The sequence below is a fragment of the Sminthopsis crassicaudata genome, chromosome 4, assembly GCF_048593235.1.
Source record: "Sminthopsis crassicaudata isolate SCR6 chromosome 4, ASM4859323v1, whole genome shotgun sequence".
Classification (NCBI taxonomy): Eukaryota; Metazoa; Chordata; class Mammalia; order Dasyuromorphia; family Dasyuridae; genus Sminthopsis; species Sminthopsis crassicaudata.
In genome coordinates, this window is record NC_133620.1 from 21,503,768 (window position 1) to 21,528,811 (window position 25,044).

General features: G+C 40.7%; 1 protein-coding gene across 2 annotated transcripts in view; it reads right to left on the reverse strand.

The window, feature by feature from the left end:
- Nucleotides 1–25,044, reverse strand: part of MROH7 (maestro heat like repeat family member 7) — a 69,538-nt gene that overhangs the window by 29,197 nt on the left and 15,297 nt on the right. For both annotated transcript variants that reach the window (XM_074265851.1, XM_074265852.1), the window contains exons 4-10: nucleotides 22,467–22,543; nucleotides 20,063–20,146; nucleotides 16,860–16,939; nucleotides 14,320–14,449; nucleotides 4,324–4,419; nucleotides 1,573–1,761; nucleotides 49–184 (exon numbers count right to left, since the gene is read on the reverse strand). In XM_074265851.1, the coding sequence (XP_074121952.1) occupies nucleotides 49–184; nucleotides 1,573–1,761; nucleotides 4,324–4,419; nucleotides 14,320–14,449; nucleotides 16,860–16,939; nucleotides 20,063–20,146; nucleotides 22,467–22,543 (792 nt within the window). The remainder of the gene's footprint in view (nucleotides 1–48; nucleotides 185–1,572; nucleotides 1,762–4,323; nucleotides 4,420–14,319; nucleotides 14,450–16,859; nucleotides 16,940–20,062; nucleotides 20,147–22,466; nucleotides 22,544–25,044) is intronic.

The following is a 25,044-nucleotide window of genomic DNA, read 5'->3' on the forward strand; positions in this document are numbered from 1 at the left end:
GAAGTGGACCCTTGCGCTCTCTCTGCCGGCCTCCGATCCGTCACTTACTCTTCTGGAGCTCCAGGATTGTGTAAAGAATGATGATGCCATCCAGGGCTTCGCGGCCAATCTCTTCATCTGGGTCGCAGACGCGGAGAATGAGCCGGCCGAGCAGGAGACCGAACATGGGGAAGCCAAACATCGTCTGTTGGAAGGATCACAGATCAGAGTCAGGGCTCAGTTACCACCGAGTTTCATCCGCCCATTTACAGATGAAAAAACTGAGAATGAGAGGTTTGGGATGTACCCAGAGTTACCCAGCTCCCAAGGGTCAGAAGCAGGATTTGAAACCAGGGCTTTCGCCGGCCACACTGTCTCAGTTAAATAACAGATGTTTGTTAGTATCGACCTTGCGGCAAAGCTCGTGGCCGGTGGAGGAACGGGACATCGGTGAAACCGGCAGAGTGGGCCTGGCTAAGACCTTAGCTTACTGGCATTCTGTCCTGGGGCAGCCACAAGGTGGCCAGGTGGGCAGAGGGCTGAGCCTGGATTTGAGTCAGGAGGATCTGAATTCAAACCCAGCCCCAGACACTTGACACTAGCTATGTGGGCAAATCCCTTAACCTGTTTCAGTTTCCTCATTTGTAAAATGGGAAGAATAACACTTGTTTCCAGGAAAATATTTGCAAAGTATATAGTAGGTAATTAATAAATTCAGGGGGTAACTAGGTGGTGCAGACACTTCCTAGCTGTGTGCCCCTAAGCAAGGGTCACCCTTCACCCTGTTTGCCTTAGTTTCCTCATCTGCAAAAAGAGCTATCTCGGTCAAGGAAACCCCAAATGGGCTTGCAAAGAGTTGGACGTGACTGAACAACTACAAAATAAATTCTTATTCCACTCATCCATCCATCTTTCTAATCAAACTGATCCCAGTTTTTTGAATACATCGGAAGTTTCCTCAGCTCCAAACCTTTGTTCATTCCCTAGGATGGAAATTTCCCTTTCTTTTGTTTGCATAATCCTTTAAAGCCCCACTGAGGTACCAATTCTTCCTGGAAGCCACCTCTCGTTGCCCCTTGGAGAAAATAATGACCTTTTTCTCCAACTCACCTAATGCTCTTTATTTCTCTCCTGCACTAACTAGGTGTTGCATGCATGCGTGTGTATGTATGCATCTTCTCTCCCTCTCCCAGGCTGTATGCTTGGTGAGTAGGGACTATAGCTCAGTGCACAATCAGCCTTTTCTAAACAAATGCCCATTGAACTGATTGGAATTGATCCAGATATAGATACAAAAACGGATCTAGGTATCTATACAGGTATCAGGCGGTCTCGTTCTATTTCTGGTCAATTTCCCAGTGAACCTCAGTTTTCTCCTCAATAGAGTAGTTCTCTCCACAATCCAGGTTATCGGGATTAGACTAGATAATCTCACCAGGTTCCTCTGGGTCTAACATCCCAGTACACACACACACACACACACACACACACACACACATACACACACAAACACAGCTCAGGGACTCAGAGACAAGCAGACATGTACGGATGTTAACGGATACACACAGACCCTCCTGAGAGGCAGGTACCCACAAAATAGTTTCCTCTGCTGTGCTCAAAGTTCATCTTTCCCTTAGGCTCCAGAGGGAAGCTCAAGAATTGTTCTACGAAGTTGGTAAAGAAAGGCTGAGTCTGGAGTGAGCAGTTTAGCAGGAAGACACTTTCCTTCACTGCCCTGGCTCTCTCGTGGGATTTTGCAGACGTCATCCAGGGTCCCAGGGGCTGTGGAGACAAGAAGAACTTGTCTGGAGCAGCTGAGACAGGTGGATCCAGAGAGCCAGCTTTGGGTCCCAGCTCTGCCCCTGACTCAGTGTGTGACCTCGGACCCATTTCCTCTCTCTGAGTCACATGTCCTTCTTTCTTAGGTGAGGCCATGAAGTGGATGACCCTGAATGTCCTTCCTAGCACAGAGGTGCTGCAAGTCTCTGTTTCTGTGGCTGCTGAGCATGGTCCTCTCAGCTAGTGGCCAGGGTTGCCAGGGGCTAGAAATCAACTTAAAATGTAGGATGTTAGTGCAAGAAGAAGTCCTCTAATGCAGAATGTTAAGGCACAGAACACTAAATGATAGAATTAGAAAAAAAATCTTAGAATGTAGAATGTATAAAATGTACATTAGATAAGAGAATGTTAGAGCCAGATGAAATCTTGGGACCCAGAATGGGGGAGTTGGAAAGAACCTTAGAACACAGAATGTAGAAAATGCCCATTAAAATGGAAATATCAAAGTTGGGAGAAAACTTAGAACACAGAAGATCAGAACTGGGAAAGACCCAGAACACTGAATGTCAGAGCTGAGAGAGAATTAGAGTATAAATTGTCAAGGTTTGGAGGAAAACTAAAACAGAAAATGTCAAGGTGGAGAGAGAACTTAGAACATAGAAAGTCAGAATTGAAAGGGAACCCAGAATGCAGAATGGCAGAGCTGAGAGGAAACCTAGAACACAGAATGTCAGAGCTGAGAGGGAATCTAGAACACAGGATATCAGAGCTGGGAAGGAACCTAGAACATAGGATGTCAGAGCTGAGAGGGAACTCAGAACAGAGATTTTTAAAACTAGGAAGGACCTTAGAATACAGAATGTGAGAGCTCATAGGGGCTTAAAATTATGGAATGTCAAACTTAGAGAGGTCTTAAAACATGGAATGTTGGAGCTAGATTAGAATATAGAATATAGAATGTTAGTGCTAGAAACAACCTAGAGGAAAGTAATTCTATATGGAATTATACTAGAACACAGAGCACAGAATATTAGAGCTAAAAGGATCTTAGAATATAGATTGTTGGGGTGAGAAAAATCTTGGGACACAATGTCTGATCTGGAAAGAGAAGTGAATAGGGATAGAGGAAGGAGGAAGTGATTAGGAAGAGGCAGTGAGGTGGGAGAGGGCAAAGGGATAACAGAGCCCCCTATGGTAGTAACAGAGATTGAAGCAATGGAGAAGATGGGGAGAAAAGAGGGAATAACTCAAGAATGGAAGAGAAAGGGGATTGGGAAATGAAGGTAGAGGAAAAACAGCAAATATGATTTAATAGGAACATGACCTATCCCACTCCCTAGAAGCAAGTGTGATGATGGCAAACATTTCCTTTCTCTGAGCTTTAGCTGCCCCATCTGTAAAATTATCCTTAATGTGTCCATTTCACAAGGCTAGTATGGAGAATAACATAGTTGTTTTAAAAGCCTTTATAAGTTATGAAGCCCACCATCTTTCCAGGGGATAAGGAGCTGGACCCAGACTTGAAGTAGAGGAAAACTGGACTGAATCACAAGCTCATAGGTCTCCCATTGGTGGATTGCTTCCTAGGACTCCATTTTGTGGATGAGTCTACTCTGTTCACAAATCATTTGCCTCTGGGCTGTGCTTCTGACTCTACTGACTTCAGCACCAGAGGGGTCTTCCCCCATCAGAATGTAAGCCTCCTGAGTGCAGGGACCATCTTTCTTTTTGCTTGAATTTGTACTCTAAATTCTTAGCACAGTGCCTGGCAAATAGCAGGTGCTTAATAAATGCTTAGTGCCTTTCTTGCCCACCTAGAGCTAGAAAAAGGGTCAGAAACCATCTAATTCCTCCTCCTCCTCCTCATTTTACAGATTCAGAAACATAATGATAGAGAGGCTGCGTAGTTTGTCCAAGGTTGCACGAGTAGTGAGCGGATGAATCCAGCCCCTGATTTCAAATCCAGCACCCTTTCCACTTCCCACTCCATATTGTTCCTTCATTAGGTCCCAAGCTATTCTCTGACACCACAGTCCATCTTTGGAGTATCAATATTCCCTCTATGGTGCCGTGTGGTGTATGGCACTGCCATCTTAGAAGAGCTATAGGAAAAGAGATATTGGAGGTCAAAGGGTTCAACCCTATTATTTGACTTACTCTTTGGACATGTGACATTGGTATTGGAATGTGGGACTCTCTGACTCCAAATCCATAGCTTTCCCACAGTGGGACTGGGTGAAAGGGAAAATGATGGTTATAGAGATGGGAATGGGATAGAACAGGGGTAACAAAGATAGGTAAGAAGGAAGGAAAGAAGGAAGAGGTAAAAGAAAGGGATGGGACATTGAGGATGAAGGAGAAAGGATTGGGAAGAGGTTGAGAGGCAGGAGGAAGAAAGGGTCATTTCTGTTGACATCAAGGCTCTGTGATGTTGTCCATTTCTCCAGTCCAAATTACCTCCCAAATCACATGCCCAGAACCCCCTCCATAAGCACTTCTATGACTTGTATAACCTCTAACTTGTCCTATGTTAGATCCAGAACCTCCTTGAACCCTCCTGCTCACCTCCAAAAGGCTACTTAGGCCAGCTGGGGTAGGTTCTTCTAAGAAGAGAGAGTTTAACAAAGTCTGAAGGCCATCCAGTGTCTGAGAATACAGTATCTGAGGGAGGAAAGAAGAGAAAGGAGGTAATTATGAGTTCTGGAGACTGATGAGGGGACCTCCCACAAACAATGGGCCATTTTGGGGGTGAGGGATCAAGGAGCTTATACTCTTTTTAGCCCTTTCTGTGAATCAAGAGAAAGAGAAACATAGAACTTCACTGGTGGAATGCCCTCTGAAGTCAATCAACAAATATTTATTAATCACCTACTGTGTTCAAACAATAAGTAATTATTAAGCACCCCATGTGTTAAACATTAAGGCTAAGAAAGATAAACAAGAAAAAGCTAATCCCTGCCCTCAAGGACCTCACAATATAATGGGGAGAAAACATGGAAACAACCAGGTAAAAATAAATCAATTGCAGGACAAATTACAGAGAAGGCACTAGCATTGGGGGGATTAGGGAAGACTTCTTATAGAAAGGAGGACTTTAGTTTAACTTAAAAGAAGCCAGCAGAAAGAGATGAAGAAGGAAGTGGAGAATCCCATAGAAGCCACTAAATACAACTTTCAAGAAAGTCACTTCCTTTTTCCTGTAGTCCGGAAAAACTTTCACCTGGAAAAGAAACCATAAGGAGCAAACCAGTCACAAGAGAAACCCATACATCCTTTCCTCTAACACACTGGGGCTATGTGAACTTGGCAAGTTATTTAAATGCTCACTAACCCAGGTGTCTCTCTAGGACTGTTCATTGCAGTGAAGATGATGAGCTTCCTTAATTAAGACAGTTTCTTACTTACTTACCAAAGAAATCACAGATCTGCCCAGATTAATGAAACAGAATAGTGAAGGTTTAAATGATTCTATCTTAGAAAAAGAAATTGAACAAAGCCATAAAGCAACTCCCAAAGCAGGGGAAAACTCACTGAACCAGTTGGATTTACAAGTGTAGTCTATTAAACATTTAAAGAATAGTTAATTACAATTCTACAGAATCTGTTTAAAAAAAAAAAAACAATAATGATAATCATTCTACAATACAAGTATGATTTTAATACCTGAACCAGAAAGAGTCAATATCCTAGTGAATATTAATGCAAAAAAATTAAAATATTAAGAGGAAGACCACAGCACAACTGTGACTAGATCGGATTTATACTAGGAATGCCAGGCTGACTCTACATTAAGAAAACTATAAAAATGCTTGACCATATTAACAACAAAAACATCAAAAACCAAATGATCCCATCAAGAAATGAAGATAAAACTTCTGATCAGATGTAACACCTATTCCTGTTTTTTTTTTTAAATTAGAACATATACAAATAGATGATGCTTTTAAAAAATGATAATGTAGCTTTCTAAAATCAAGAGCCAATATGATCTATAATGAGCATAAGCTAGAGACCTTCCTAATAAAATCAGTAGTAAAGCAACATTATTATTCAATAGAATTACAGGAAATGTTAATTATAGCTTTCAGACAAGAAAATATAAATTGAAGGAATACGCATAGACAAAGAAGATACAAAAAGATCTCTTTTGCATATTATATGATAGATTACTTAGAGAACTTTAGAGATTCAACTCAAGAGCTAATTAAATAATTACTTTTGGAAAGTTGCATGATATAAAATAAAATAAATTGTTAACATTTCTTTGTTATCAATAAAATCCAGTAGGAAAACACTGAAAGAAAAATATTTAAATAGTACAGTAGACAGTATAAGACATTTGGGATCAGCTAGATGGTACAATGGCTAAAGTATGGGGTCTAGAGAGAAGAAGAGCTGAGTTCAAATCCAGCCTCAGATGCTCATTACATGTTTGATCCTGGGCTAATCACTTAACCCCATTGGCCTCAGTTTTCTTGTCTACAAAAATAGGCTGGAAAAAGAAATGGCATTCCAGTATTTTTGCCAAGAAAACCCCAAATGAGATTCACAAAAAGACTGAAGAAAATAACATGTGGGAATCTACCTGCCAAAACAGTGTGGGTAAAATTGTCAATGCTGGAACAAACCAAAACCAAAACCAAAAATTTAAGGACCAACAATGACTTAGTGAGTTTTCCAACAAGGGAGCTCTACCTTCATTAAAGGAAACTCTCCAAAGAAACAAAAGGACAAAGGTGATATAGATTTAGATTTAGGCAGGAAGTAAATTGGGTTTGAGGTATTTCTAAGATTGGATAGAATTGTTCCTGAGACACTTAGTAGTAGGAAAAGCGCTTCTTTAAATTTACTAACTCCTGTAACCCTCACCCCAATAGATAGGACTGTCCTTGCTCTTTTAGCAGTTAGGAAGGTCACAGATACCATAAGTGTTGCAATATAAATAGGGCCAAGGACATGATAGAGGAACAGAAGACAAAATGGAGTTGTTTTAGCTTTATTGGCTAAATACAATCTTTCCTTTTGAGACAACTGATAGTCTCACAACATTTTTTAAGAATTCCCACATCAGTATTAATTCAAGCAGATATAAGGAGCTTATAGAAAAGATAACAGGCCTATAACACATAGTTACTGTTTTTCTCACATTGCAATTACAGTTAACTAATAAAAAGTTTTTTTTTTCCTTCCTCTTCTCAAGTTTAAACACATCCTGATATAAAAATAAATCATTAGAAATCAAATAATTACAAGGGCATATGTGTGGAGATATATCCTTGACCATCTCCAAGTTTCTGGGAACTTGTAGAGATTCTCTAGGTAATGCTGCTAAAGTCTGCTAGTGATAGTGATAAGATTTAGTATAATTTAGTAAAACCAACAAAACATAATCAGACTTTCCTTCCGGTAATTACTTTATGTGGTTAAAACCAGTTCAGACCTCACGAAGACAATTTTATAACTAACAGAACTCTAGGAAGAGCATTAAAGGAGATTATACAATAAGCAGTGGTCCTCAAACTTTTTAAATAAGGGGCCAATTCACCATCCCTCAGACTGTTGGGGGACCGGACTATAGAAAAAACAAAACTTCATGCTCTGTCTCTGCCCCTCAGCCCATTTGCCATAACTTGGCAGGCCGCATAAATGTCCTCAGCGGGCCGCATGTGGCCCGCGGGCTGTAGTTTGAGAACCCCTGCAATAAGGTATCTTATAATTACATTCTATTTTGGTCATTAAGAGGTCCTGGGGTATTGTAACAAGATTCAGTATGTGTGTGTATGTATGCATGTGTGTATATATATGTGTATTAAATTTGTTTTACCTACTATGATAAAAGAGATTTGCTATGAATGAAAAAAGAAGGGATATGATTGTAATACCAAGGTTGTTCCTCCAGGCTTAAGCCTAAGGGCTCAAAATGATATAACCCAAGTATAACAAGATACAGCATTCTTAGTTCTGTTTGGTTTCAGGTAAGAGTTATGGTTATCTTTTTGGAACAGTCAATCATATAGAAAAGTTCTGCATTATTCACAAGGTGAAGCCAATTTCAGGATTAACTAGATGGGAAGCATTACTGCCCAAATAGAAATAACACAATAGAGAAACTGAGTCATTGCCTTCACCAATGCAAGGTAACTTTCTCAGACAAAGATATCCACAATACTTGGATCACAATCTGTTTAAGCAGTTCAACGAAGGCATTTCCTTCAAATGGTGGGTTACTGACTTGATGATCATTCAGACAATTATAAATGAATTCAACATTCAGAATAATATCAAATTACAGTCCCAAGAGATTTTACCAAAAATAACAAGTTTCATTAACCATAACTTAGGGCTAGACATAGTTACTGTTTTTCTCACATTGCAATTACAGTTAACTAATAAAAAGTTTGCCAGGCCTTTCAAAAAAAAAAAAAATGGTCCAACATCCTTTTTTTCATTATAGCTTTTTATTTACAAGATATCTGCATGGATAATTTTTCAGCATTGACCCTTGCAAAACCTTCTGTTCCAACTTTCCCCTCCTTCTCCCCACTTCCTCCCCTAGATGGCAGGTAGACCAATACACAACATCTTTTTTTTTTTTCTTCCTCTTCTCAAGTTTAAACACATCCTGATATAAAAAGAAATCATTAGAAATCAAAATAATTACATTCTGGAATTACACATATAGTGAATATGTGATAGTTCACTAATAAGCTCAGGAAAAGGGGCAGCAGGGTGGCACAATGGCTAGAACACCAATCCTGAAGTCAGGAGGACCTGAGTTCAAATCTGGTCTCAGACACGTAACACCTCCTGGCTGTGTGACCCTAGGCAAGTCACTTAACCCCAATTGCCTCAGGGAAAAAAAAGAGACAGAAAGAAAGAAAAAGAAAAACTCAGAAAAACACTGACTGACTACTGTAAATCTCCTAACCAACAGACATCCATTTCTTAAGGTATTGTATATTATTAACTCCTTAAGGCAAAAATAAATCTTTAATATTGGAGTCTGCTCAGACTGTTAGCTTAAGATGTAACTTTGAAATATCATATTCTAAGTACAACTCCATAATTTTCATGATCACAAATCATCACATAAATCATTTTTATATTATAAATGAACTTGTAATTCCTACTCCTTTGGCAAGGAATCTTTGTGTTGGAAGCCGAGACTCCATTTTCTCAGTAAACCAATTCATTATTTTAGAATTTCACAACATTTTGCAAGTTCTTTCTCCTTGTCTGAGCAGATGGTTCCAAGAAACTTAGCAAGTTTACAGATAAGGAGATTTTACAAGCTCCTTTTTTTCTCTTCTCACAAAATAAGTAATTATTTTTCTTCCTTTTAAAAAATATCCAATAAAACACTTGTTAGGTTTCAACATTATGATAATAACCTCTAATAACAATTAATAACTTTATAGCATTCAGGTCAAAAGAATGAAATTTGTCAATAATGTTAGTTGCACCATTTTCTTAACAACATTTCTTTAGGCATTCTATACTGATAGCATTCAAGTCCAATAGAGAATAATTTTTATCCAATTATGTTTTTAGCAAAACTTAAATTTTCAATTTCTAAACATATTGTCAAATATTAAGTGTCTTTTCTATCAAATCCTGGTTTACTTATAAAGGGTCAAATATCACAATTATCCCAACAAGAGAACACATCTCACTTAAAATTAGACTAGTGTGAATCACCTCATTGTTGATGAGAGCTATGTCCATCAGAATTGATCATCATATAATCTTGCTGTTGCCATATACAATGATCTTCTGGTTCATTTCACTTAATATTAGTTCATGTAAATCTCTCCAACAAAAATTTATTCTTATTTTCCATTAAATTCTATAAATTGGTAGCCCAAACTCATTTAGACATTTTTAGAATTTATAGAAATATTCAGGGGCAGCTAGGTAGTGCAGTGGATAGAGCCTTGAATTCAGGAGGACTGGAGTTCAAATCTGATCTCAGACACTTAACACTTCCTAGCTGTGTGACCCTGAGCAAGTCACTTAACCCCAGCCTCAAGAAAAAAAAAAAGAAAGAAAGAAAGAAAGAAATATTCAAACCACAATTTGGAAATTCATAATAGAGAACTTAGATTTTAGTCACAAATTTGCTGGTACGAAAACAAATTACAATCAGAACCAAAAACCAAATGAGGGTTTATTGGGTTTTTCAGCAAGGAAATTCCCATCTCCACAAGTGGAGACTCCCCAAAGGAACTAAAGACCAAAATTTATATAATTTCATTTTAGACAGGAGATGGATGAATTGATATGGAATAACATAAGATTAGATAAGGCCCGTTGCTGAGGAAAGGAATAGAGGATATGGTATCCTTTGATTGGACAGAGCCTGTTTTGGAGACTTGTAATAGGAAAGTTCCTTTGTCAGATTAGCTATTTCCTGTAACTCCACACTAATAGGTAAGATTGTCCTTGCTATTTCAGCAATAAGGAAGGTCACAGACATGGTAAGAGTTGTCATACTAAAGGTTAGGGGAAAGACAGAGGAACTCTAAACAAAATAAGATTGCTTTAGCATCTATAGGAACCATATGAACATAATTATTATACACTGTTTATGCAAATAAATACAAACATTAATTGCTCATGTGAAGGTTAAACTAACATAAAAATGACAATACTACTTAAATTAATTTACTTAGTGCAATAGCAATAAAACTAACAAAAGATTATTTTACAAAGCTAGATAAAGAATAATAAAATTTATCAGGAAGAAAAAAAGATCAAGAATTTCAAGAGAATTAATGAAAAAAAAATTGAAGGAAGGCAGTGTAGCCGTACTAGATCTTGTCATACTAAAAAAAAATCATATTTATCAAAATAATTTGGTACTAAGCAAGAAATAGAAATGTTGATCAGTAGGATAGATTAGGTAAATATTTAAATAGAAACAGATCAGCACAATAATCTAGTGCTTGATAAATCCAAAGATACCAGCTATTAGAGCAAGAACTCACCACCTGACAAAAACTGTTGGGAAAACCAGAAAATACAAGTCTATCAAAAACTAAGTATAAGCCAGCATCTCATATCATATACCAAGACTGATTTTAAATGGGTACTTGTAAGGATGCGGTTCCCAAAAAATAAGAGAAGGGAATTGTAAGGGCCCTTTAAATGGGTGGGCACAGGAGATTTGAGTGGCCCAGTAGTAATTTCTGTGGATATAGGACTGCCTTGTGGATGGGATCCTGTCCATATTGAGATAGCTTCGTAATGGGTGACAGCTCTCTCGCTGGTTGGCTGTGTGTGTGACCTCACAGGTCCTTTATAAGCCCACTGCAGACAGCAGTCACTCTCTTTAACCTGGTGCTCTTTAACCTGGCTTCCTAACCTGGGGTAGCCAAGCCAAGCCGAGATGGATAGCCGAGAGGTAAGGAGTTTGGTAGAGAACATGTGGGTCTTCAGACCAGGTGTTCACTAGGGAGCTGACAAGTCAGGGCATTATATGAGTGGGTATAATAAAGGCTTTTAAGATTACACGTGGCTGTTCTGAGCGTGCTACTAGTTAGTAAACTATAGATTCAAGAGATTGTGGCCAGAGACCTTTGAAGGCCTCGGAGGAGGTGAGCCAGGTAGAGTTGACACTGCAAAGGTCAGTGGTTAAAGGTACTCTGTTGGGCCTAGGGCAGACTAGTAATTGTAACTGCCAGGAGGGCATGTTACAGGTACTTACTTAACTTGGACATAAAGGCTAACAGTACAAACAAATTAAAGGAGAAAAGAATCTATGGAAAAAAGGAAACATTGCTGATCAAACAAAACAGAATTCTTAGGAAGTCAAATGAACAATTTGGATAACATAAAATTAAAAAGGTTTTGTACAAACAAAACCACTGTAGCTAAAATTAAAAGAGAACCAGGCAATTAGGAAAAACAACTTTGCAAATAAGTTTTTCTCATTTCAAAGATATATATGGTACTGATTCAAATTTGTAAGAATAAAAGCCATTCCCCAATTGATAAATGGTCAAAGCATTCAAATAGGCATTTTTCAGAGAAAGAAATCCAAGCTATCAAAAGTCATATGATTAAAATGCCCTGAATCATTAATAGAGAAATAAATTTAAAATAATTTTGAGGCACCATTTCACACTTAACGGATTTATCAGACTTTGGATTTTTTCAGATTTTAACTCCAAATCTTTCAGGAGAGATCTAGCAGAGATATTTCTTTTCTTACCAGGCTGTGATAGGACTTCTCAGACTTATTTTTACATCATGTCCCTGCTTCTCCCCTTCCTCCATCCCCATCTTTTCAGCTTCTTTTGTTCATTGTCTTCCTCCATTGGCTCTTGATGGCAGGGGTTATTTTCTTTTTTTTTTTTTCTATTTGTATCTCCAGCACTTAACCCACATCTGACACATAGTAAGTACTTAGTAAGTGATTATTGATTGGTTGATTGATTATCGATACTGCTGAACCTGAAAATGACGGCCTGATTTCCCTGAATGCTCAAGATCTCATTATCTAGGAGTAACCCTGGTACATGAAAGAACTAATTTCAATGTTCTTGACTTGAGTCCAAAGAAAGAAAAAATGTCTTAGCAATTAGGACTGAACTTAATAGCTTCTTTACCATGTAGGTAATTACTGGAGGTTTTCAAACAAATGCTGGATGTCATCCTATACAACCCAGCTTCTTAAACTATGATTTGCAGTCTCATATGGGTCTTGTAACTGAACATAGGCATCATGAAATTATAATTTGTTATCAGTAAACCTTTGGTTTGTATACCTATTTTTTATGCTTGTATACCCAGGATCACATAAAAAATTATTGGGTGAAAAGGGATGATAAGTGAAAAAAGTTTAAGAAGCCTTGATATAGGATATGGCAGACATTCTCCACATATTCTAATGCCTGATTCCCCTAATTATTTTGTGTCCATTATAAACATATATGTACATATGGTTTTTCCTGAGAGAATATCAGATTGTTGAGGCCAATAACTGATCTGTTTTTGTCTGTGTATATTCAAGCATACATAAGGTAATTAATAAAGGTTTATTGATTCATTGTTATGGACCCAGCATGCTCTCCACTGGATCCTTGCCCTTCCTGGGAGGTTGGATTACATGAGAAGCTCTCTTATGAAGAGTAATAGGTTTAAGAACTGAAAAGGGCCCAATTGAACTTCTAGAATCTACATTTTAAGGATTCTCAGATGAAGCCAATGTTTCTATTATTCTTAGGCTCTCTTATTCTAGAATTCTAGATTCTAGGAATCTAAGGTTTTATGGTTCTAGCATTCTAAGCTTCAGAAACTATTATTCAAGAGTTCTATAACTAGATTGTTCTAGGAGCTCAATGGTTCTAAGATTCCGTTGTTCTAGAGTACAATTTTCTAAGATTATAGGAGTTTATCAATCTAAGATTCTTTTGTTCTATGATTCTAAAATCTGGTGTTTCTTGGATTTTGTCTATCAGATTTTATAGTTCTACACTTCTAAGATTCTATCATTCTGGGTCCTATGGTTCCATCAATCCAATAATCTAATACTTTAAGTTTCCCTTTTCTTAGGGTTCTAGAATTCAATTGTTCTAGAGTTCCATATGACCAAGCTTCTGTGGTTCTAAAGTTCTAAGACTTTGAGATTCTACACTTCCTCATTCTAAGAACCTCTTGGAGACTTAAGGGGACTCATGTTTAGAATATAAACTCTGTTCACATGGGTGTCACACTATTATCATCCTTGGCCTTATCTCACGCTGGATCAAAAAGGATTTTATTTGGGATTGCATTTCTATACAGCTATTGTGGGTGGGGAGAAAATGTGGCCAGCAAAGAATTTGGTTCTGTCCCTTCTTCCAAGTTCACAGATGTAAACCTTGCTCTAATATGGCTTCACCTTCTGAAATCTCAGAAAGTCATGCTCCAAATCACACATACACACACAAATATGTGTATATATGTGTATATATGTTTATTTTTATATATATATATATATATATATATATATATATGTGTGTGTGTGTGTGTGTGTGTGTGTGTGTGTATAGATGTATATATATATATATATACATATATATATATGTATATATGTGTACATATATTTATGGGATATATACATATATGTATATCTTGAGTCTTTCCTATATAGATATAGGAACGACTCAAGATTTGAAAACAGGTCCCTCTGACTCTGGAGCTGGTGTTAATTCCACTGACTCTGGAGTTCTTGCTAAGAACCTTCTCTTTAAACATCCCTTTTAAAATGGCATGCCTGGAACCAGGAATAATTTTCTCAGGAGATGGTCATTCACAAAGCACTGCCAGTCCCTCAAGGGTAGCTTCAAGAATATCTTGGATTGTTTTGCAAAGGTGAGTGTTGAAAAGTATCTTTGCATGTATTTGGAAAAATAAAAAGCTATTAAAAACAACAACAACAACAACAAAAAGAGTATCTTGAGTAAAGCATGGTGAACTCAAGCATCTTGGGAGGTAAAACAAAACACAAACCCACTCTCTTCAGAGAGTCAGGGGAAGACAGAAGGCGGCTGGAGTAGCTGAGGAGCTGAGCCTCACCTGGACAAAGTCAGAGTTGTTTGTGTCTTGCTCCTCCATGGTCTGTACTGAGGGCAAGGAGAACACGCTCTTCACACAGATGGTCACCAGCTCCTTCTTCCCCTTTACTCCCAGGTATGGTAGGAGGGGACTAGAAAGGAATAAAACAGAGGAAGGGGTTATGGAAGCAGCCTCCTCATTGAACTAGAAGTGTCCTCTTCCAATCCAGCCTCCATTTAACTGTCAATGGGATTATTCTAAAACATGAATCTGATTATGCCTCCTCCCTTACTTGCCCATAACTCCCTATTACCTCCAAGGTCAAATAGGGCATTAAAAACTCTTTACAACCTAGTGACTTCCTACCTTCTAAGCCCTCCCATTAGTACCCCCCAACCCAACACATTCCACCAAAGTGACACTTTGTTCCTCATGCACAATACTCTCCCTTCTTTACACCTCTGTATCCATCTCTGTGATCCCTCTTTTTGCCTTTGCATCCCCAGTCCTAGCACTGCACTTAGAACATATTAAGTGTTTAATTCATTTGCTGATTGATATGGCTCTCCATGTGAGCTAAATTGTTTTACAATATTTTTGGCTAGTTGCTTCAGTTCTGTCTGGCTCTGGGATCCCATTTGGGATTTTCTTGGCAGAGATACTAGAATGGTTTTACCATTTCCTTCTCCAGATATTGTACAGATGAGGAAACTGAGGCAGACAGGGTGGAGTGTCTTCCTCAGAATCACACAACTATGAAGAATCTGAACTCAGGAAGATGAGTCTTTTTGAATCTGGGCCCAGCACTCTGTGTACTATGGTACCCCATAGCTACCCCTTAGCACACAGTAGGTGTTTATTATATAGTTACTGGTTGATATCAGTTATAGACTCTCTCTCCAGATGAACCAGATTGTCTTGCAACTTAAGCTGTGCCAAAGACTCTCCCAAAATACTAGCCCTGTTCAAAATCACTTTCAACAAATGTTATTAAGGTGCACTGTTACTCCTTAGAACAGAAGCTCCTTGAGGACAGGGTCTCTTTGAGGCCTTTCCCTGTATCCCACACTTAGCACAGTGCCTGGTGAACCTGATAAATGTTTGGTGACAAATTCATTAGGCACCTACTGTAGGTAAAGCTCCAACTTTGGGCTAGGTTTGGGATGACTGCCTTCAAGCAGCTTCTAAAATAATGGAAGCAGCAGAAAGAAGTTAGGAATATAGAGTTAGGATATAGAGTTAGGAAATAGAGTTAGGAAAATGTGAGCTACAGTGGGAGTAGGGTAAAGCAAGTATCCAAGGTGCCCAAGGGAAATTGGAAAAGAGAGATCATTTTTGTAAAGCATTTAGTACAGTGTTTGTCATACAGTAGATGCTTAATAAAGGCTTGTTCTTTATAGACAGTAGGTACTAAATATTTATTTTTACCGTCTCCTTATCTATAAAATGAAGAAGTTAGAAATGGTGACTTTTTTTCCTCTTCCAGCAATAGTAATAATAATAATAATTCTACAGTTGTATTCCAACCCGTTGAGTTTTTTATGACAAGGACCCAGAGAGCAGCATCCCCACCAGCTGCCACACAAGTAGTAAAATCATCCGCTCTCCAGATCCAAAGCTCTTCCCATGCTATCAGCTGCTGAGCCTTCTTGGCACTAATCCCCCGTCTGCTTTGGCAGCTTACTAGAGACACAACCCCGAGAGCTCTCTGAGGAAAAAGAACCAGTCTTGGCTAAACTGTTTATCTTCCCCAGGGCCTGCCATGGAGATTACACCAATGAATTTATGGCCATTTATTAAGCACCTACTATGTGCCAAGCACTGTGCTAAGCTCTTAGATACAGAAAGAGGCAAAAGATAGTCCCATCCTCAAGAAGCTTCCATTCTACGGAGACGACAGTCAAACAAATGTGCAAATAAGCTATCTACAGGATAGAGAGGAAATAATTAATAGGGAAGGTGCTGGAATTGAGAGGAGATGCAGAAGACTTCCTGTAGCGTGTTCTCTGGATATTTAAACTTCTCTCCCTTCAAGAAGGTCCTCCGGGTTGGCTCCGGCCTACCTTTAGAGCTGTAGCTCATACAAGCTCTCTGTCACAAACCCTCAGCCAACTCCCCATCCTCTATACAGCCCCTACATCGTCCAGCATTTGGGGCTTTATTTCCCATCTCCGAACCCCTTCCTGAATGGGTCGGTTTGGGAGCAGAACACCTGGTTCCTCGCCCTTCTGAGGCACAAAAGAATGAATGACTTAACCAAGTTAGAATGTGTATGTCTCCACAAGGTTCTTAGGAACGCTGCTGATGGTGGGATATGGGGCAGTATAGACTTTTGATTCTCATCATAGGACTAACCCTTCCTTCCTCACCCTAGGAGGATTGATGGAGGACCAAGGTTTACAGAGGATAGGAGGAAGCAGGGACAGGAGCGGTTCTGCTATTAGCAGCAGCAAAATTGGGTCAGAAAAGGAGGGGAGCACAGGCTGAGATCCAGTTGGAACAAAATAATGGTTTAGGAAGAGGGAGAGCAGGGAGACGCGTAGGAGGGGAGATCCGTATACCTCAGTTGGGCAAGGGTTAACATTGCCTGCTGCTGGTTGGAATTGGAGAGCTTATCCGTGGGTTCGTCCTGGATCTGCTTCTGGAGGAGGGAAGAACAGAGCAAATGAGACCTCTTTCCCTCCAGAACCCCCATCTCACCCATATAGGGCTCAATGGAACTACAGAGACTTAGTTAGAAAAGGCACTGGAGCTAGCAGGAATCCCTTCTACAATATCCAAGAAGCCATCCACCCTCTGCCGGAATACATTCAAGGATGGACAAATTACTACCTGTTCCACTGTTGGACAGTGCAAAGGCTTCTGAGCGCTCCCACAAGGCCTGATCTCTGGGTGACAGGCACAGGGGACAGGATAAAGCCAATACATTGAATTCTATATTGGGACTTTAATGCGGGGGGGGGGGGTGTCATGAAGAAAAGAGCTCCAATCTGAGGAGGCAGGAGATAACAGAATCAGATTCAGAAATGGGAGGCTCCTCGGAGGCCATAGAGCCCAACCTTTCCCTTTTTAAGAAGGGGACAGTGAGGGTGTTTCTTAATGATGACAAGTCCCCAGCTGTGTTCAAGAATCATCAATGGTTCCCTATTACTTGCTGTAAGATAGTGGTAGGGCTTAAAACACTTGTGATCTCATTGGCCTCCCTCTACTGGTCAGATCAGCCCCTTCCCTGAAATTTGTGGCAATTTATGGCCAGAATTTCGTGGCTGCTGGGGCCTAAAGGCTCAAGTTTGATGCTTTTGGTAGAGTGCTGCAAGTGACTCACCTTGGGTCACACGGCCAACAGGTGGCAGAGTAGGATTTGAATCCAGGTTTTCTGATTTCAGTGCCAGCTCTCTACTCATTAGGCATCACTGCCTCACATTGCCTATCATGTCAAGCTAAATTCAGACAGGCATTCCAGGCTCCCTGTAGTCTGAAATCATCTGATCTATGCCCCTGGAAAGGGGGAGAGTCTCTACCCACAATTAACAGCTCAGCTAAGGGAATTTGGGAGGGGGGAGGGCAAAAGAGATGTCATCAGGTGTCTGAAAGACTGTGGCAAGATGGCGGGATTAGCTTTGCTCTGTTTGGCCCCAGAGGAAAGAAGGAGAACTTGGTATGAGAACAAAATTTCTACCAATGAGAACTATCCCAAAGTGGGATGTGGGTGGCCCAGGGAGTGGTGAGCTCCCCATCCATGGAGGCCTTCAAGCAGAGGCCTGGGCGGGGGAAGGATGACCATTTGTTTGGTCCCAATGTAGTGGGCATGTAGACAATGAGGGACGGGACTGGGTGGCCACTGCTGCTGGCCCTCCCTACTCTAAATTCCCCCTTTTAAAATCTTCTATAGTCTCCAGCCTCAAAAACAAGCCAAAAGTGACTGCCACAAAAAAAGCCTTTAAAGCTTAAAAAGTGTTTCACATCCATTATCTCATTTAATCATCACAGTGATTCCAGTAAGTAGGTGTGATTACTATCCCCATTTCACAGATGAGGAAACTGAGTCCCTTCATTGGCTCCTCACTGGCTTTTCCCATTGTGTCTTCCTTCCTTAAAATGCTAACTGTAGAGCAGGGACTGTCTTCTCTTTGCTTGGGTATCTGTCTTCCTGGCACTTAATCCTAGTACCTAGTACAAGGTAAGAAGCCCTTCCTCATCCCCCTTAATTCTAGATTTCATTGTTGACAATTTCCCATTTTCCTCAATGTAACTTGACTATATGTACTTATTTCCTTCATTATACCCTGAACTCCTTGAGAACTGGGGGTATGGGGGTTATTTTTTGTATCTCCAGCCTTTATAACAGTGCCTGACATAGTAGGTGCTTAATAAATGCTTATTGACTGATCAACAGGCACAGTAAGCACTTAATCAAATGCTTCTTGACTCTTGAGCAAGTCACTCAGCTTTTCCTGGCTTTGATTTTCCCATATGTAAAATGAGGGGATCAGACTTGTCGACCTCAGAGGTCCCGTTTAGCCCTAACTCCAGCATGTGGGACTTCCCGATGCCTCCTGAGCCTTGAATGCCCTCCTTAATCCCGACTATCTCCATAGATGGATCCACATATCTATGGGTCCATCTATCTCTCATGTCCCCAGATCTCCCGCAGGAATCGCCCTCCCCCATCTCACAATGAGGGCTGTGGGCCCAGAGGTGCCAAATGACTTGTGGGTGTACTAAGCATCAGAGGGAAGATTCAGAGCCAGCTCTCCTGTAACTCCCAGACCAGGGACCTTCCACTGTTGCTTTGAGACTTCAAAATCCAATATGGTAGAACCCTTCAATGGCAAATCCAGTCAGAATCTTTGGACATCATCTCACTGTGACCTCCTCACTTTTCAGAGGAGGAAACTAAGACCCAGTCATACCATCTGAGTCTGGGAACCTTGCAAGGCTGGCATGGAATCTTGGAGAAGTGCCAGCCTGAGCCTTCCAGCTCCGGCATGCCCTAGCTGTGCCATCTGGGGCAAGGCGTTTCCACCGTGAACCTCAGTTTCCTAAACTTATAGAAGAAGACGGTGGGGGCATCCCCACTCGCAGGGCGATAGTGAAGTAAATCCAAAAGTTCTACCTAGATGTCACTTGTCACTAATACGGTACAGATAAGGAGAATGAGAAGAAACAAATGGCCAAGATTACAGGACTGGTAAATTACTGGTCTTCTGCATTCCGGAGCATCCTGGGAAAGTTCCCTGGCTATTTGACAGGTCACATCTACTACCTCCTTAGGGGTAAAGGAAATTCATTTTATTTCTAATATTCTACAATTACAAATTTGGACAGGATCCTTTCCATCTCCTAATCATTGTTAGGATTCTAGGTTCCAAAATAATTTTTATCTCTGAAAATCTGTATTCTTAGGACTTTTCTGGTTCTGACATTCTAAGTTCTAAGGTTCTTTCAAGCTCTGACATTTCCTGTTCTAGGGCTCCTTTCAGTTCTGATATGTTGTTCTAAGCCCCCTCCCAACTCTGACATTCCTTATTCTAAATTCCCTCCTAACTCTGTCATTCCTTGTTCTAAGCTCCTTTCTAGCCCTAAAGTCCCCTGTTCTCAGCTCCCTCCCATCTCTGCCATCTCCTCTTCTTGGGCCCCTCCCAGAATGTTCCCAGTCTCTATGACCTTGTCCCACAAAGAGCAGGTCAGACAGATGAGTGAGCTTCTAAGTGCCGTCTCTTCCCTTCCCCAGGCCCCACAGACCAGCACAAGGCTCTCGCACCATCATCTTCCTTATCAGCTCTTTCTTGTCTTCATCCAGCTCCAGGTGCTCTTGGCTTCTCTCAGAGATGGTCTTATTCTCTTCCTCCCAGAGGGCAAAAGGAAAAAGGCCACAGGGTGAGCCCCAGCTATGAATGGGAACAGAGATCTGGCAAATATATGACAAAATAGAGCCCCCTCCTCCCCAGCTCCCACCCACAGTGCTCCTCTCTTTAGCCTTCAGCACAGACTTAGCTTGCACAAGTCCATATGGAAGGCAGTGATAACAGAGAACCTCTGGACTGAACACTCAGGAATCTCAAGGTCAGACTCAGAATAAATGATCTCCAAGGACCCTCCAAGGTCTGATGTTCTGGGCTTGCTAAGGGATGTCTCATCTTCACATCCAGATAACCAATTTCTTGAAGACTTCACTAAAGGGCTTTCCCAATCTGGGCCCTAGTATCTTCCTCTTTAAACTGAGGGATAGGAGTGGAGGTTCTTTTGAAACTCCCCTAGTCCTAACTTTCTATGTTCTAAAGTCCCTTCCAGCTCTGACCTTCTATGTTCTAGCATTTTGTGTCCTGTGTTATTCTAAGGTTCTCTCCACCTCCACCATGCTATGTTTTAAGGTTCCTTCTAAGTCTGACATTCTATGCTTTAAGATTCCGTGTTCAGTATTCTAAGATCCTTTCCAATTCTAAGGTCCTTTTTAGCTCTAACAGTCTCTGTTCTAGTATTCTGTGTTCTGTATTCCAAGGCCCTTTCCCAACTTTAATGTTTTAAGGTTTCTTTAAGCTCTGACTTTGTGTTTAATATTCTAATGTCCTTTCCAATTCTGATATTCTATGTTCTAGGGTCCTTTCTAGCTATAACAGTTTATGTTCTAGCACTGTGTTCAGCACTTTATGATTCTTTCCAATTCTGATGTTCTATGTTCTTAAGTCCCTTCTAGCTCTGACATTCTATATTCTAGCATTTTGTGTCTTGTATTCTGAAGTCTTCTCTACCTCTACAATGCTATGTTCTAAGGTCCCTTCTAAGTCTGACATTCTATGCTTTAAGATTCTGTGTTCAGTATTCTAAGGTCCTTTCCAATTCTGATGTTCTAAGGTCCTTTCTAGCTCTAACAGTCTCTGTTCTAGCATCCTGTGTCCTGTATTCTAAGATCCTTTCCAATTTTGATGTTTTATGTTATAAAGTCCTTTCTAGCTCTAATGGTCTCTGTTCTGGCACTCTGTGTTTTGTATTCTAATATCCTTTCCAATTCTGAGGTCTCTTCTAGCTCTAACAGTCTCTGTTCTAGCATCCTGTGTTCTATATTCTAAGATCCTTTCCCAACTCTAATGTTCTGTGTTCTAAGGCCCCTTTCAGCTCTGACTTTCTGTGTTTAATATTCTAAGGTCCTTTCCAATTCAATATTCTATGTTTTAAGGTCCTTTCTAGCTCTAACAGTCTCTGTTCTAGCATCCTGTGTCCTGTATTCTAAGATCCTTTCCAATTTTGATGTTTTATGTTATAAAGTCCTTTCTAGCTCTAATGGTCTCTGTTCTGGCACTCTGTGTTTTGTATTCTAATATCCTTTCCAATTCTGAGGTCTCTTCTAGCTCTAACAGTCTCTGTTCTAGCATCCTGTGTTCTATATTCTAAGATCCTTTCCCAACTCTAATGTTCTGTGTTCTAAGGCCCCTTTCAGCTCTGACTTTCTGTGTTTAATATTCTAAGGTCCTTTCCAATTCAATATTCTATGTTTTAAGGTCCTTTCTAGCTCTAACAGTCTCTGTTCTGGCACTCTGTGTTCAGTACTCTAAGATCCTTTCCAATTCTGAGGTCCCTTCTAGCTCTAACAGTCTCTGTTCTAGCATCCTGTGTTCTGTATTCTCAGGTCATTTCCCAGCTTTAATGTTCTATATTCTAAGGTCCCTTCTGGCTCTAACATTCCATATTCTAGGCTTCTCCTCATTCTATCATTCAAAGATTCTTTGATGACATCCTATATCTCACACTGCCTCAGCTAAAGAGTTTTAAATCCATCAGGAGCACAGCAAAGGCATGAGTGAACAAAGGAATGAGGGGATGAATCACTTCTGGGAAAGGCAGGTCCAGTGGGATGCTGCTCCAAATCCCAAGGTCTCCTGGGAGGCTAGATCTGATTTACAAACCCCGTGAAAGACCCCCTCCAAGAATATGTAGATAGGGCCCCGTCTGGATCACTGAGCAGGGAGGATTCATGTTTCTAGAAGGGTACAGACAGATAGAGCAGGGAGCCAGGGTCCTCAGGGTCTCACTGGTGAAATCCAAAAAGGAGCCATTTATAGATTGAAAGCAGCCTGGAGGCCCATGTCTAGAGGGATCTGTCCTTGGTCCTACTGCTCAACATTTTTATCAGGGACTGGCTGAAAGCCGAGATGGCGTGCTTATCATACTTGCGCTGAATATCTGCGGTTCTTTCTCGACTCCTTCTCCTTCTCAGGGAGGCTCGAAGTGACCTCATCATAGATATCTGGACGTCACCAGTTCAAAGAATGGGAAAGAAGAAGAAGGGTTAAGTTCTTCCCATCACTTCCTAGGAGGGAAAGAAATGTGGGGGTGGGGAAGAAGGGGTGGGAGCGAGGGGGACACAGGCTGTTCATACAGTCCCTTGCCTCTGCTAGAGAGGTCCCAGGAAGCAGACTAGGAAGCAGAGGGATGACGGCCAGTTCCTGAGGGACCAGGAATATGTCTAGGCTTGGGAAATCCCATGTTGTTGATTTGTCGATGGAGCTTCATTTTGAATCTCTGCATGAGTGTTGTGAAGTCAGAGTATCATAGAATCTCAGGATGTCAGATCTGGGAGGAAGCTTAGAACAGGGAATGTCAGGGCTGGGAGGGGCCTTGAACAAGGAATGTTAGAGCTGGGAGGGGACTTAGTACAGGGGATGTCAGAGTTGGGAGAAACCTTAGAACAGAAAAACTTAGGATTTTTAACATAAATGTCAAAGATAGGAAGCACCTTAGAACATTGAATGTCAGCTGAAAGGGACCTTTGAATATTGAATGTTGTAGAATGCTGGAAGATGAAATACAAAGTATTAGAGCTAAAAGCCTAACTTCCTTATTTACAGGTGAAAAAAGAGGTCCAGAGAAATGATTTTCCTAAACTCATACCATGGGTTGATCACACAATTACTTTCCTCTACATGTAACTATCTCATCCCTATTACATTATAGATTTATATATAATGTATGTGTTATATATCATATAGAATATATATATACATATGTGTGTGTGTGTATAAGTTTCTCCAGGACAGAGACCATGATTTCTTCTAGGTCCTTCCAGTACAGAGTGAATCTAAAGCTTTCTTCCAGAGAAAGCATTAAGTTTTCTATTTATGAACACACATCCAAACACACAGACACATACCTGTCTTGGTGTAAGGTTGGATTTGTTCCACTTTGGAAGACAACCCACAACTTAACAACTAAGGAAAAAACCAAGGGCACTGGTAACCCCTGAAATTTCAAACTCAACTGGGCTGGAGTGGGGAAATTATTCTCTTCTTGGAGACAGAGTGGAAAATGACTCAGATAAAAGGAAGGAAAAGGCTTGTGCTTTTGTGAACCTGGCATGACAACATGATTACATGATTTGCTGTCCCTGGTTTTTCCAGATGGGAAATGTAAGAGCTGTAATGTAGTGCATCGAGCCCTGGACTTAGGTGTAAAGTATGGGTTAGCTCCCTGGAGAGCCTCGGGGTCAGCCAGAGTCAGGATCAAAGTCCTTGGTCTTTAGGGGGAGAAGTGAAGGAGGCAGCAAGCTGCCACGAGGCTTCCCAAAGATGTATCCTGGATTCTGGAGTCCCGAGTCTCCAGCCTCTCTCCTCCTCGTCCTGCTGCCAAGTGCCTCTCACTTCTCCCCATCCCCCCCAATCCTTGCCTATGATTATCTTACTGCCAAACATTCAGTAAGCACCAATGGCGAGGAGAGCCATCATCCAAATATATACGAATAGAGCCATCGTCTCACTTCGAACAGGGAGCCTTATGTGCTCTGTGGCCTGATTCAGAGCTTCAGCCCTCTACACTTAGGGGCTCTACTCTGTGTTAAGTTCTACACTGTTCTAGACTGAGCAAGTCACTACTGCGCTTCCCCTCAGAGAAGCTTCCTCATTCCTCAGTTTCCTCATTAGCTTCCATGCTCTGCTTCCCAGGACTGACAGGAACCAAGTATTTTTGCAAATCTTAAAGCTCTGCAGAAATACAGGTGGTTATTTCTTTGTATCCTTGTTAGTGCTCCCTCTGGTCTAGCTAGATGAGAGAGCTAAGCCAAGCAGACGTTCTTCAGCTGTGAAGGGAATATAAAGAAATGTGCCAGGTACAAAGGAATTAGTTGCTTAGTGCAAATCCAAGCAGATAAAGTCAAGGTACCAATTATAATGATGTGAATGAACCTGGTGTGGAACATTCTCACGACTTGCTGCCAGGGTAAAACCTAATGTCTTGATGGGGCAAGTCTCATGCCTCCAGCTGTGTGTGATCTCCATACACAAGGTCTGAAGCCTAGAACCTGCTCGTATGGCCATGGGAAAACCATTCTCCCTCACTGGGCCTTTAAAAACAAAGTATGAGAACATCAAAAGAAGGCAGACAACTGTGAATCCAAATTAATCCCCATATCTCATCAGAAATCATTCACCAGGAGGTAGCTAGATGGCTCAGTGGATAGAGAACTGGCCCTGAAGTCAGGACCTGAGTTCATATCCGGCCTCAGACACTTAATAGTTACTAGCTGTGTGACCCTGGGCAAGTCACTTAACCCCAATTGCCTCAGCAAAATAAATAAATAAATTAATTAATTAATAATAATAATAATAAAAATAAAAATCATTCATTATTCCTTTGGGATATAAGAAAGGTTCAGGATGTGCTCTGATGCTAAGGAGGGGATGTTTGGTGGAAGCAAAACTTGGCCTATAGAGATGCATGTGAAACCATCAGTCAATGGGTGGATGTGGGCAGGGG